This window comes from Antechinus flavipes, chromosome 2 (genome assembly GCF_016432865.1).
Source record: "Antechinus flavipes isolate AdamAnt ecotype Samford, QLD, Australia chromosome 2, AdamAnt_v2, whole genome shotgun sequence".
Taxonomy (NCBI): domain Eukaryota; kingdom Metazoa; phylum Chordata; class Mammalia; order Dasyuromorphia; family Dasyuridae; genus Antechinus; species Antechinus flavipes.
Genome location: NC_067399.1, coordinates 76,523,585 through 76,536,823, shown reverse-complemented (window position 1 = coordinate 76,536,823; position 13,239 = coordinate 76,523,585). Strand labels below are relative to the sequence as shown.

At 35.8% G+C, this 13,239-nt stretch overlaps 1 protein-coding gene across 1 annotated transcript in view; it reads right to left on the bottom strand.

The window, feature by feature from the left end:
• Positions 1-13,239, bottom strand: part of ADAMTS18 (ADAM metallopeptidase with thrombospondin type 1 motif 18) — a 129,915-nt gene that overhangs the window by 50,507 nt on the left and 66,169 nt on the right. Inside the window, 3 exon segments of the mRNA XM_051975103.1 lie at positions 7,387-7,631; positions 10,623-10,746; positions 11,090-11,220. Of these exon segments, the coding sequence (XP_051831063.1) occupies positions 7,387-7,631; positions 10,623-10,746; positions 11,090-11,220 (500 nt within the window).

The window sequence follows — 13,239 nt, the reverse complement described above, 5'->3', positions numbered from 1 at the left end:
CTGGCCTTTTGTACTGTTTGCCTCCCATATCAGGAATGTGCTTCCTTCCCATCTTTTTGTCTCCCAAATCCCAGTTTCCTTTAAGCCTAAACTTAAATACCTTCATGAAGCTTTTCTTGATTCCTCCCAGCTGCTAGTAGTGCCCTCCCTACTAAATTGCCTTGAATATATTTTGTATAAATCTATATATATATATATATGTATAAATTGTCTTCTTTAGCTAGGTTGTAATATCCTCAAAGACAGAAACTTTTTTTTCATTTTTCTTTATATCCCTAACCCCTAACATTATTTCTGGGACATAGCAGATGCTTAACAAATACTTGGTTGCTGTTTGATTGATAGAAACAGAAATATTCCTGTGTCTCAGAATTCTATAAAGGTATAGCCTAACTTTATATCTCCCTTGTAACTAGTTAAATGTTCTCTAGGCTTAATAACTGTTGAATTGGATTAAATAACTTCCATTTTATGCAATCTTGTGGCTTACAAGGTTAATTTCCCTTCCATAACCATATGAGTTTGGTAGCAAAAATTAGGATATTCATATTACAGATAGGGAATCTCTGAGCTTCAGCTCAAGAAAAAATAGTGACTTGCCCTGGTCATCCATCTGCTTAAGGAACAGGATAAGTCATAAACTCAGCTATTTTTGTCTGTGCATCATTCTTAGCACTGGTTTAGCTTGAGTAGATGTATTCACTAGCTACAAGTAGTAAGAGATTGAAAAGATCTGACATATAGAACATAGAATGTCCATCCTAAGAGTGACTTTAGAAAATAACTTTAGAATATAAAATATCTTATCTAGATGATACTATTATCAAGTTATGGAATTACAGGATGTCAGAGTTGGAACGGACCTTGGTGTCGATCTATAAGTGTCTAAAACAAAATTTAAATTCAAGTTTTCCTGATTCCAAGTCCAGAACGCTATAAGCTGTATCACCTAGCTGCCTTCCATTCATACACAAAAAAGAATGTCCATTGTAAAATGATCTGCAAGTAATCATGCTGTCTTTAAACCTGGCCACACTAAGTTGATCTGGCTGAGTCAAATCTAGGTCAACAGCTTAAAAGTATATTTACTACCATTCTCCCCCCCCCAAAAAAAAACGACAACAAGCAGCAGAGATCACTGGTGGACTCTGATTCAATATATAAGAACAAGAGCAACTCCTTACAACACCATATTGCCTTTTTGGCAATTTTTTTTTGCATTTTTTGCATTTTCCCCTGAATATGATATCATAATAAGTAGTCACTGGATGTATGATCATTATACTTCCAGGATCTATGGTTTTATCACATGGGCCAACAGAGATCACAGATTCTCCCTACTTTAGTGTATAGTCTTCATGAAAGACATAAAAGAATTCATCTCTCAATAACTAATCTGATAATGACTGTCTCTCTCCTTTGAAAGGCTGGTCCTTGGGCAATAGCCACATGATCTAATATTGGGGCCAGTCTTTAAAACTTTCAGGTCCAATAGGATTTTTAAGAATATGAATTTTGATAACCTTGAGCTATCGAGTGCCATAAGGAAATGTGAGAGAAGAATAAAGAAAGTCTTAGAGTTTGAGGCGTTATCCATAAATGGCCAAACAGTACAAATTACTATCCCTATAGCTACAATACTTTTAGATTTGCAAATCATTTTCCTTATAAAAATGGTGCTTTGTTAGCTGTTACAAATCTTAACTTCCTCATTTATAGATGAAGACAGCTGCTAAAGGAAGAAAAATTATTTGCCTAAGCCCACAAAACTAGTTAAGGACAGAGATTGCATCTGAACCTTGGTCTCTTGGCTCCTGGTCCCCTGCTTTCTATCATATCACACTTCTAATATGAGAAACACAGAATATCAGCACTAGACAAACTTGTCTCTGAAGTATAACTCCCTTCTCTGAGATCCCTGACTGACATGACCATCCAATTTTCATTTGGACACATCCAACTCATGGTCCCTAAAGCAGTCCATCTATTTCTGGAAAGCTCTAATTATTGAGAAGTTTCTCAGTAATACCTTCCTATGACTCCACCTTCCACCACTATTCCTACTTCTAATGTGCCTAAGCAAAACCATCCTATCCCACCTAGATATGATTATTCAAATACTTAAAAATGCCTAGTTCTTTTAATTGGTTCTCCTAAGGTATGGTCTGCATTCCTCTCTCTCTTTTAGTTGTATTCATATGTTTCATAGTTTTTAGAGAAATTAGGGGGGGTATTAAATACATTTGAAAGACTTAGGAACTCTGATCAACACATTAACTAACCACAGTTCCAAAGGACTCATGATGAAATATGCTATCATCTCCAGAGGGAGAGCTGATGGAGACCTATAGATAGACAGATAGAGCTATATAGTAATAGATATACATATATACATAGATATATAGAGAGATACATATTATATGTTGCCTACATATATATATATGTATGTGTATATATATATATATATATATATATATATATATAGAGAGAGAGAGAGAGAGAGAGAGAGAGAGAGAGAGAGAGAGAGAGAGAGAGAGAGAGAGAGAGAGAGAAGAGAGAGAGAGAGAGAGAGAGAGAGAGAGAGAGAGAGAGAGAGAGAGAGAAGATAGTTAATTAGGGAATTTATTTTACTTATCTACACATATTTGTAATGGACTTTGTTTTTCTTGATTTCTTAATGGGTGAAGAAGGGGTGGGAATCAGAATTTGAAAATAAAATTAAATTGAGTTTTTTTTAATGATGGTATTAGAAAAGATTTGATTAAGAAGGTGATATGTGAATGAAATCTTGAAGAAAGATAATGAATTGGATAGGCAGAGATGAAGAAGGAAAGTATTCATAGGCATGGAAGGTACTAGCTTACCAAATGAACAGGAGAAAGGATGTTGAATTTGTAGAAATAATAATAAGAATCATAATAATTGGCATACTTTAAAGTTTACAAAGTTACTTACAAACACATAATCTTATTTTATCCTCCCAACAACCACAGAAAGTAATAAACTACTATTATTTCCCATTTTATACATGAGGAAACTGAGGCAAATAATTTAAGTGACTTATCCAGGGTGACAGAGCTAGTAAATATCTCAGGCTAATTTGATTTTGAATCTTCTGATTTCAAATCCAGTGTTCTATCCATTGCATTACCTATCCAGAAGTACTATTTGATTAGAACATAGTATTTTTAAAAAAGTGTAATAGAAAATAAGATTCAAAAAATAACTTGGATCCAGGTGGAAAAGAGGCATGAATGTTTGGATGAAGAGCTTTTAATTTTATCTCAGGGACAACAACGAGCTCCTGAAAACCTTTTGGCTTGGAAATGACGTGGTCAAATCTGTGTCTCAAAAAAGATTATTTTGGCATTCGAGCAGAAGATTGATTGAAAAGGAGTGAAATTACAGGCAGAGAAACCAGCTGGCTATTGTAGAGAAGAGAGGATATGATGAGAACCTGAAATTGGGAAGGAGGAAGGATATGCCTTTATCCATAAGGGAGATATTGTACAATCAATAAGATTTGAGAGTTGATTAGTTGAAAAGGTGATGATGGAGGAGATGGAAGCATGAAAAATAATTCAGATTACAAATTCATATTTTTAGATAATAGTAAGTACCTTTGGAAAAAAATAGACAATTTTGAAGGAGGAATTGACTTAAAGGGAAAGATAATTTGTCTCATTTCTATAGTAGTACATTTCTACACACACAAGCAGACATGTGTATACTCCGAGAGAAAAATGAACTACTGATGAGATGATCCCAATCATCTTTCCCTCAAACAGCTTTTTCTCCAAATTTACCAGCTGTATACAATGCATAAATAGAAATACACACAAAGAGAGACACAAAAAGACAGAGAAGTTTTATATAGGACCTTCATATCTCATCTTAGTCTATTTTCAACACTGCTATCAACATCCTTCTAAATACAAATCAGACACTCTAAACACAGAGAAGAGTGTTGGCTCGCAAAGCTTTCATTTTGGTAGCATCCATATTTCTGGTACAGAAAGTCATTTGAGCTTTATTTAGATTGGAAGCCATGGATACCTTAGACATCGATATGCTGTGGTTGGGAAAAATTAGATTTCTGTTTAAAGTCATTTAGACGTTCCCCAAACCTCTCAGACCAAGGAATCTAGGGTGATGTGGGCACTTTAAGGAATTTGTCAACTCCCCCAGAAACAATAATATGTAATTTAAATATTAAAGTGATCAACCAAAGTGATTCCAAGAGATAAAAATAGCCAGACCACTAGACTTCCAAATGCTAGGTCTTTCTGCCCTTCCAAACTGCAACTGTCTGTCTTTATTAATCTAACTTGTGTACATAAATGATCTTATCATTCCTGTGCTCAAACCCTTCAGCAATTCCTTACTGTCTGTGGGATAAAATCCAAGCTTCCCATCTCAGCATTCAAAGCTCTCCACAATTCCATTCTTCCAAAACTTTTTAGTCTCAGCCCATCCTATTCCTTTTCATGTACACAATTCTAGCCAAACTGGAATGCTTTTTTGTTGCCTGTGTACAACAAAATACTTTTCAATCTGTGCCATTGCTCATATTCCCTCTGCTTCAAATGCCATTCTCTTTTTTTCTATTCATCCTTAAGAGTACAGCTTCAATTTTCCTTCTTCCAGGAAGCCTTTCCATTTCCCAAATCAGGAAGGTATGTTATCTTTCATGTCTATAATCAATCTTCAGTTAAGGTAACCAGTGGAAACTAAATCAGCCAAATAATCTCCATTAAGCTATCGGATGAAGCTTTTCTACAGGCTAAAAGCCCCAGTTCTTTATGATCCTCATATAGTCTGATTTCCAATTTACTTAACATTATAATTGTCTTTTGGCTTCAGTAAACAAAATAAAACAAGACAAAAAAACCAAAAAGGTGAGGTAAGGATTCAGACCCTTCTGATGATATTTTCTTCTAGCTGTAACTCAAACAATTAACATGCTTTTGAATGTGATGCTACCAATTTCCCTTCCAACTCTCTGTTTACAACCTTACTCTGCTCATTAGCAGGAGATAATATCATCATTTGCAATATACACACACTTCTAAGGAAGTATCTGTCTATTGTACATAGTTATCTTCATGTTATCTATCTCATTTGTTTTCAATTCTTTGAAAGGATAGATTATCTTTTATTTTTATATCCCCAATTTATATAACTTAGCAGTTAGTCAATAAACACTTAAATTCCCACCATGTGCCAGGCATTGTGCTAAGCACTGGGGATACAAAAAAAGAGGCAAAAAATATAATAGTTGCTATGATCCAGGAGATTATGAACTAAAGGGAGAGTCAAGGAAACAAACATGCACAAACATGTTGCCTGCAGAAGAAATAGGAAATAATTAAAATTGGGGAAACCCTAGAATTAAGAGGGCTTAGAAAAGGCTTCTTGTAGGAGAAGGAATTTTAGTTGAGACTTAAAGGAGCCAGGGAAGTCAGTAGGCAGAAATGAGGAGGAAGAACACTCCAAGAATGGTAGACAACCAAAGAAAATGCTCCGATCTGACAGATATAGTGCATTTTTTCACAGAGGAGGCAGGAGACCAGTGTTACTAAATAGAAGAGAACATATTAGGGAGTAAGGTATAAGAAGACTAAACAGATAGGAAGCAGCAGGTTGTAAAAGACTTTGAACACCAAACGAAGCATTTGTATTTGATCCTGGAGATGATGAGGAGAGAAAGGAGCTGATTGAATGAGGGTGGGATATATGTGTGATAAGATCAGACCTGTGCTTTCAGAAAATCACATTGGTAGCTTAAAGAAGGATGAATTGGAATGGGGATAAAGTTGAGATAGACAGACCACCCACTATCCCCATCATCAGGCTATTTTAATAGTTCAAGAATGAGATGATAAGGGCTACATCAGGATGGTAGTAGTCTCAAAGGAGAGAAAAGGCAATATTTGAGAGATGTTGCAAAGATAAAATCAATAGATGGATTATGGTGGTAAGAGATAGTGAAGAAGTAACAATAACGTGAGCTTTGAACTAATAAACTGGGAGGATAATGTTACGTTTCACAATAATAAGAAAGTTAGGAGTGAGGAAGCTTTAGGGAGAAAGATAATGAGTTCTATTTTGGACTTAAACTGATTTTAAAATAACTACTGAATATCCAAGCAGTTAAAGTCACAAAATTGGCAATCAGCAGAGGATTGGGACATGATAAATAGATTTTAGAATCTCTGCAAAGGGATAGAAATTAAATTCCTGGGACCTGGTGAGAATAACAAATAAAGTCATAACACCTACTATGTGCCAGGTACCCTTTCTAATACTGACTGCATCTTCATTCCTTTCTCTTAAATAACTGGTTGAGGTGAAGAAGTTGGAATACTTCTTTTTTTCCCTATTGATACTTCCAGTTGCCTTATCTCCACCTCTCAAGAACCTTTCCTCCTTTGAGATTTATACAATTCATATCTCCCATTCAATCAAAATCTTTGAGGCTATTGTCTATAGATCTTCAGGCTACCCCTCCTTCCTTCCACAATGAGTTCAGTTCCTGAATTGCAGTTTTTCTCTCTTCCCCTGGATACTTGGGCAACTCAAACACTCCAATTACTCAGTTTCTCAACCTACTCACTTCTCATGACCTATTCTTTCTCCCCACTTCAGTCACAATAAGAAACAACCCTACTCTTAATTTTGCCATAAGCACCAGCTCAATATTCAAGAATTCCAAAATCCTATCTCTTTCAATTACTCTTTGCCTCAAATCCCTTATCTTAAAAATGAGTAGTTGGACTAGATTGCCTCAAGGAACCCCTTCCCCAAGGCTTAAATCCATGATCCCCATAATTCTACATTCATTCCTGTTGAGAGCCAGGACTCTGGATTCCTAGTTCAATTCTCTTTCCTCTGGGGATGTACCATAGTGCCTGATGCCATATTGGCCACTGCCTAAGAAGTATGTACAATTGAGAACCTCATTTAAGGGATACCACATATCAAACACAAACTTTCTAAAGAGTGATCCAAAAATATTCAATATTACTTTCATCATGCAGTATGATGAGAAAGAATTGAAATAACTGTATGAAAGTCACAAAGAATTTTGTGAGGTCCACTCATCATCTAAGGGATACAACTATTACTGTCTCTCTTCCAAACAATGGAACCCTTGCCAATGAATGATGGCATTTATTTGACCAATTTATTATCTCTGACAGAACCTGAGCTCATATAAAGTAATCTGAATTCCAAATGGAATAATGGGAAGCCAGAATAGAATCACAGACCAGTTTTGGTTTTTATTCAACCTTTAACCTGTCTTACAGCCATGATGCAGAATGATAGCTGCCCAGGCTGATGTTGTAACAAACACAAAAATCAGAATTAATAGAAGAAGCTTACTTCAAAGACCAGGGTTTCATTTGTGGGTCCTGCTGCATACAGACGTTCAGGTTGGTTCAGAGGACGCTGGTAATCAAACACAGTCCCAGCAAACTGGAACTCCCCTGGCCAATCAATTGTCCAATCTCCTGTGAGATAATACTTTTTATTCAGGTTGCAAACTGCAAGATAACTTGTGGATATCTGTAATTCCTGTATTTCAATACTGCGTGCTCCCACTGGGATGGTTACAACTGGATAATATTCTAAAAGAAAAAATTAAACATCTTTTTTGTTGTTTTCTGCTGTCATAGTAAAACAAAACAATTCATTCTCACCACCATTTCTACTTAATATTTTAAAGATGGATATCCAATGATGCAATGACAGTTATAATTTATTGTTTAAAAAGTACTGTATGTAAATTATCTCCTGTGAGTCTCACAACAGCCCCATGAAATAGGATAGACATTTTTAACCCCATAATACAGATGAGAAAACTGAGGGTCAGAAGGATCAAGTGATAAGTCACATGAGTAAAGGATCACAAAATCAAAGAATCAAGAGACCTCAGAGGTCATCTAGTCTATTCCCTCTATTTTCCTGAGAAATGTTCATTTAGCCTTCAATTGAAAGCCTTGTCCTTGGATGAGGAACCCAGTTCCTGTGAAGGCAAACTAAGATTTCCTTTGGGAATCTCTAACTGTTAGGCTGCTTTTCTTCACATTGAACCGAAATCTACATCATTGAAACTTTCACTGGTGATTCATAACTTCCTTCTGTCACCAGTTCTGTTATATTCAATGTAATATTCACGAAGTGCCTCCAAATTACGCGGCTCTGTGCCAGGTTCTAATGATCCAAAACCAGAAATGAAAGTCTTTTTTTTTCCCCTGAGGCAGTGGGGTTAAGTGACTTGTCCAGGGTCACACAGCTAGGAACTGTTAAGTGTCTGAGACCAGATTTGAACTCAGGTCCTCCTGACTTCAGGGCTGATGCTCTATCTACTGTATCACCTAGTATTCCTGAGACAGTCTTTGTTCTGAAGTTTACATTCTAATGGGATGAATATCAAGTAGAACAACCCAAATCCCTCTTTCATATGAGGGCTCTTCATATACTTTAAGACAGATACCATGTGCTTCACTGTTCCCCTACCTCCCAGGCCCTCATATACATACATCTTCACAACTTAAGCTAAATACCACCAGTTCTATAAACCAATCATTGTATGGTAAAGCCTCCATTCCTCTTCTTCATCCTGTTTGCTGCTGTGGCTTATTAATGACTTTCTCAAATATGGAAGCCAGAAATAATCACAATTTTTGAGGAATAGTTGGAAGAGAAGAAGCAGAGTGCAAATATCACCTCTCTCATTCTTTCATTAATGCATCTTATTATTAAATTAGATTTTTTAGCTTCTATTTTGGCTTCACACTCTACTTAAGTCCATATTAATTTTCAGAAGAGCTGTTATCTGGTTATATTCATCTTACACTTGAAGCCAGATATAGCAGAAAGAAAGGACTGGTATTCAAATTTCACTTTGGCCTCTTACAATCAATGTGACTTAGGTAAGTCATTCTATTACTCTTGGATTTGGTTTCCTCATCCATAACTTGAACTTCTAAAACTTCTTCTAGTCCTAACTCTATGGTCCCTGTGATTACATACTTCCTTCTATTAAATTCCATCTCATTAATTCTAGATTTTCAGTCTGTCAACAAGTCAAGTCAACAAGTATTTATTAATTGTCTACTATGTGCTAGAAACTACACCCAGGCATTGGCATTACAAAAAAAAAAAAAAAAAAAAAAAGACCTGCTCTCCAGAAGCTCACTTTCTGTGTACAAACAAGATACATACAGGATAAATTGGAGATAATCAATAGGAGGAAGACTCTAACATTAAAAGGGCTTGAGAAAGGTTTCCTGTAGAAGATGAGTTTTTAATTTAGACTTGAAAGTGAGGGAAGCTGGGAAGCAGAGATGAGGAAAGAGAGAATTCCAGGCCTGTAGCACAGCCATTGAAGGTGCCTTTGGTCAGTATATGGAGTGTCTTGTGTAAGGAACACCAGGGAGGCCAAAATCACTAGATCCCAGAATAGATGGAGAGGAAGTAAAATGTAAGAAGATTGAAAAGGTAGAAAGAAGCCAGGTTATGAAAGATCCTTCATAGAGAAGATTTTATATTTAATCCTGAGGATTGTGTAAGACAAAAAAGTAGGAGGGACATGGTTAGATCTTTGCTTTAGGAAGATCAGTTTGACAGGGAGTTTGGCGGAGAATGGAGATTCAAAGCCTACACTAGAGTAGTAGCTTGTTAGTCTCATCTGTCAAGGTCTTTTTAAGATCCCAAAACTGTCTTCCAAAGAATTTACTATTCCATCTGTTATCTGCAAATTAAAAAAAAACTTTTTTACTCCAAATCTAGTGTTCTTTCCACTAAATTCAAGTGCATACACTACTTGTCCACTATTCTCTTTACAATATGCCAAATAAATCAATAAATGATCAATAGTTTTACTTTCTGAAGTGATGGTTATTAGTCCTTTTCCAAGTAAGTGGTAGGACAAGTCAACATTCATTTTACTTACATAATGCTGACATTTTAGCTTCCAGATTTCTTTTAAGCACTGAAAAGCAATAGTCTATGCATAATGATTCATCTCACTTCTAATATTTTATGTTTATTTCCTAAAGTTTCTTCCAGCTTTGATATCCTATGAGCTTCTATTACTGCCTCCACAAAGCTATCATATCCCTACTTATTAATTCCCTCAATAGGCTAGCAAATGATCCCAATTTGTTTTCCAACAAAAAAACAAATACAAGGCTAACTACTGATTGAAATCTTATGATTGAGACCAGTTCCAATGATATTTTGATGAAGAGAGCCATCTATACCCAGAGAGAGAATTGCGGAAACTGAATGTGGCTCAAAACATAGCATTTTTACTCTTTTTGTTGTTGTATGCTTGCATTTTATTTTCTTTCTCACTTTTATCCAGTTTGATTTGATTTTTCTTGTGCAGCAAGATAATTGTATGAATGTGTATGCATATATTGGATTTAACATATATTTTTGGCATGTTTAACATATATTGAACTATTTGACATCTAGGGGAGAGGGTGGTAGAAGGGGCAGAAAAATTGGAACACAAGGTTTTGTAAGAGTTAATGTCAAAGAATTATCCATGCATATGTTTTGAAAAATAAAAAAAGCTTTAATAAAAAAAGAAAGAAATCTTATCTTACCATTTGCTTTATGCTGATCAAGGTACAGGCCTTTATAAAACTTGCAGGTTGAATTATCTCCTTTGCAAATACCACAAGCATCCAGAGTTGCTTGGGAGCCCAGTTTGTAATCACATCCTACTGGCTACAATAAAAAAAATGAGTCAAAATTCAAAGGCTAAAGAAATGATGCATTTGCCAGATATTTTATATTAAATTTTATTTTAAATTTAAATTAAATTTTATATTAAATTTTGGTGAAAATAATAATTGATACATACTGCACTTTATGGTCAAAATGTTCTTTATGTGTCCTTTATCTCATTTGTTCCTCATAAAAATAAGCCTTATCACCTCCATTTTAAACATTAGGAAACTGAGGCTCAGAAATGGGAAGTGGTTTGAACACAGTTTTCCCAACTCCAACTGGGAGAAATAAAGATATACACATAATCCTGTGTATCTCAAGCAAGTTTATGGTCTCTCACCTCACATATGCCATCAATGCAAACATCATTTTTGTTTGGGGAACAAGGAGTGCCATCTTTCACCTTGGAAGACATTGCAAAGAAAAATTCAAAATTTTCAGCCTTGCAGTAAAGCTTGCATCTATCCTTCTCTGAAAGCAAACAGAGAGAGAACAGTCAAGAACAAATGCCATGAGTTTAAGCTCATCAAATCACCTCATGCACTAGGAATTATCAAGACCAAGCTCACACATGCTTCTCTGAAAGTTTTTGGCAGTCTAATAGTTACCCAGAATTCCCATGGCACTTTAAGGTGTGTAAAGCACTTTACACAAGTTACTCATTTGATCCTTACAACTCTGTGAGGTAGATGGTGCTATCTTCATTTTATAGAGAGAAGTCAATGGACTTGTCCAGATTTGCACAAAGGAAATATCCGAGGCAGGATCTGAACTCAAATATTCCTGACTCCAAGTTCAAGATGTTTTATTCACTGCACCTACTAGTGTTTATACAAAATGTCAGAATACAAAGAGTAACTTAAAAATAAAATTATAAGGATAACATGGGTGGAGAATATAGCATGGGAGACCACTCTCACAGGGCCATGTACAGATGTTCTCCACTTGTTTCTAATTCATTATCATAGAAAACTTGAAAAGCATTTTCTGGGCATAAGTGATGATACTGTATAATGAAAAAATGTCTTTTAACTGACTGTTGAGCTAGAACCATTCATATGGGAATTACAGAGTGGGAATTGAATGTACATACAGAAGGTATAATTCTACGATTTCTCACTCTCATTTGTGGCTTCAAGGATACAAGATTGTTTTATGCTTCTGAGGGAGAAGGGAAGCTTGGTCGTAAACTGTAGAAACTGTGAGCACATGGTCATATTCATTGTCTCCATTGCTTGCTCTTTCCTGATTTTAGGTAAATGATCATACCAAGGTCGATTGTATAATTATCAACTTTGTGAATTCAGGAGATCTAGAGGTCTCATCAGAAGTCTAACTAATGACCAAAGGTGATAATGTGGCTACCAGGAGAGTAGTGCTGAAGAGACACAGAATGGCTGCAATAAAGGGGAGAGACAGTCACCTGTGGACAAAGGTAGGTTTAGAGAATGACACCTTCACCCCCAACCCCAAACTGGAAAGAAGTGGCAACTAGGATCTCTTGAAAGGTACCAATCCCTATTTGCTGAGACCTCCATGAAATAGAAAAAAAACATTCCAAGACCAGGAGTCAGGATATATTCCTTTGCTACATACACACGACTATGTGTATTTGTATATACACACATAAAAATGTATGCATGTATGACTACTTCTATACCGTAAGTTTGAGATCATTATTCACAGAAACTCTGTGTTTTTTAAAAGAAAAAGAGTGTCCCCAGTTTGGAATGAATCTTATGCCAAAAGTTCTTGCTATACTTTCCTAGTAGATATCTTTTCTAAAAGCTAATTGATACCTACTGACTAACTTAAAGGAAAGCACATTGGTAGAAGCTTTAGAATAATAATACTAGAAACCTCCAGGATCACACACAAAAAAAACTCAGAGTAGTAGTCAACTGTTCTCTAGGAACTTAGCTCACAACCATAAGTGGGATTTAGGGAAATGACCCCTGAGTGGGACTACATAAATGAAAAATAAATAATTTATAGAGAGTTGTGAGTGAGGAGTCTTGAGATCTTGAGTTCCAGTCTTGATTCTGTCAGAAATAAATGTTTTGACTTTCCATTGACCTTCAATTCCCTCCTCTGTAAAAGATGAAGAATAGATCATATGATTTCTAAAGTTCCTTCCAACCCTAACAATTTATGTTCAATATTCTAAGATAATATTCTAAGAAATCTCTAAGATTTCTTCTTACTCCTCCAGATACCAAGTACCAGGTACACAGGTAAAGTCTTCATTTTGAATGGATGATGCTGATTGGCTTATTATATGAAGAAACTTCAGTCATATATTTCAATTTTAGGAGAAATTTTCCACATCTTCATAAAAACCTTTCTGTTCCCACGCTGTTGGGAATATACTATAAAGGAGTTTGAATTACATGATTTCAAAGGTCCCTTCAACTCTACGTTTCATAAGCCCCTTCTAAGCTCCCCTGCAAGCGGTCATGCAGCTCCTGATTGAGCACACCTCTAGCAATA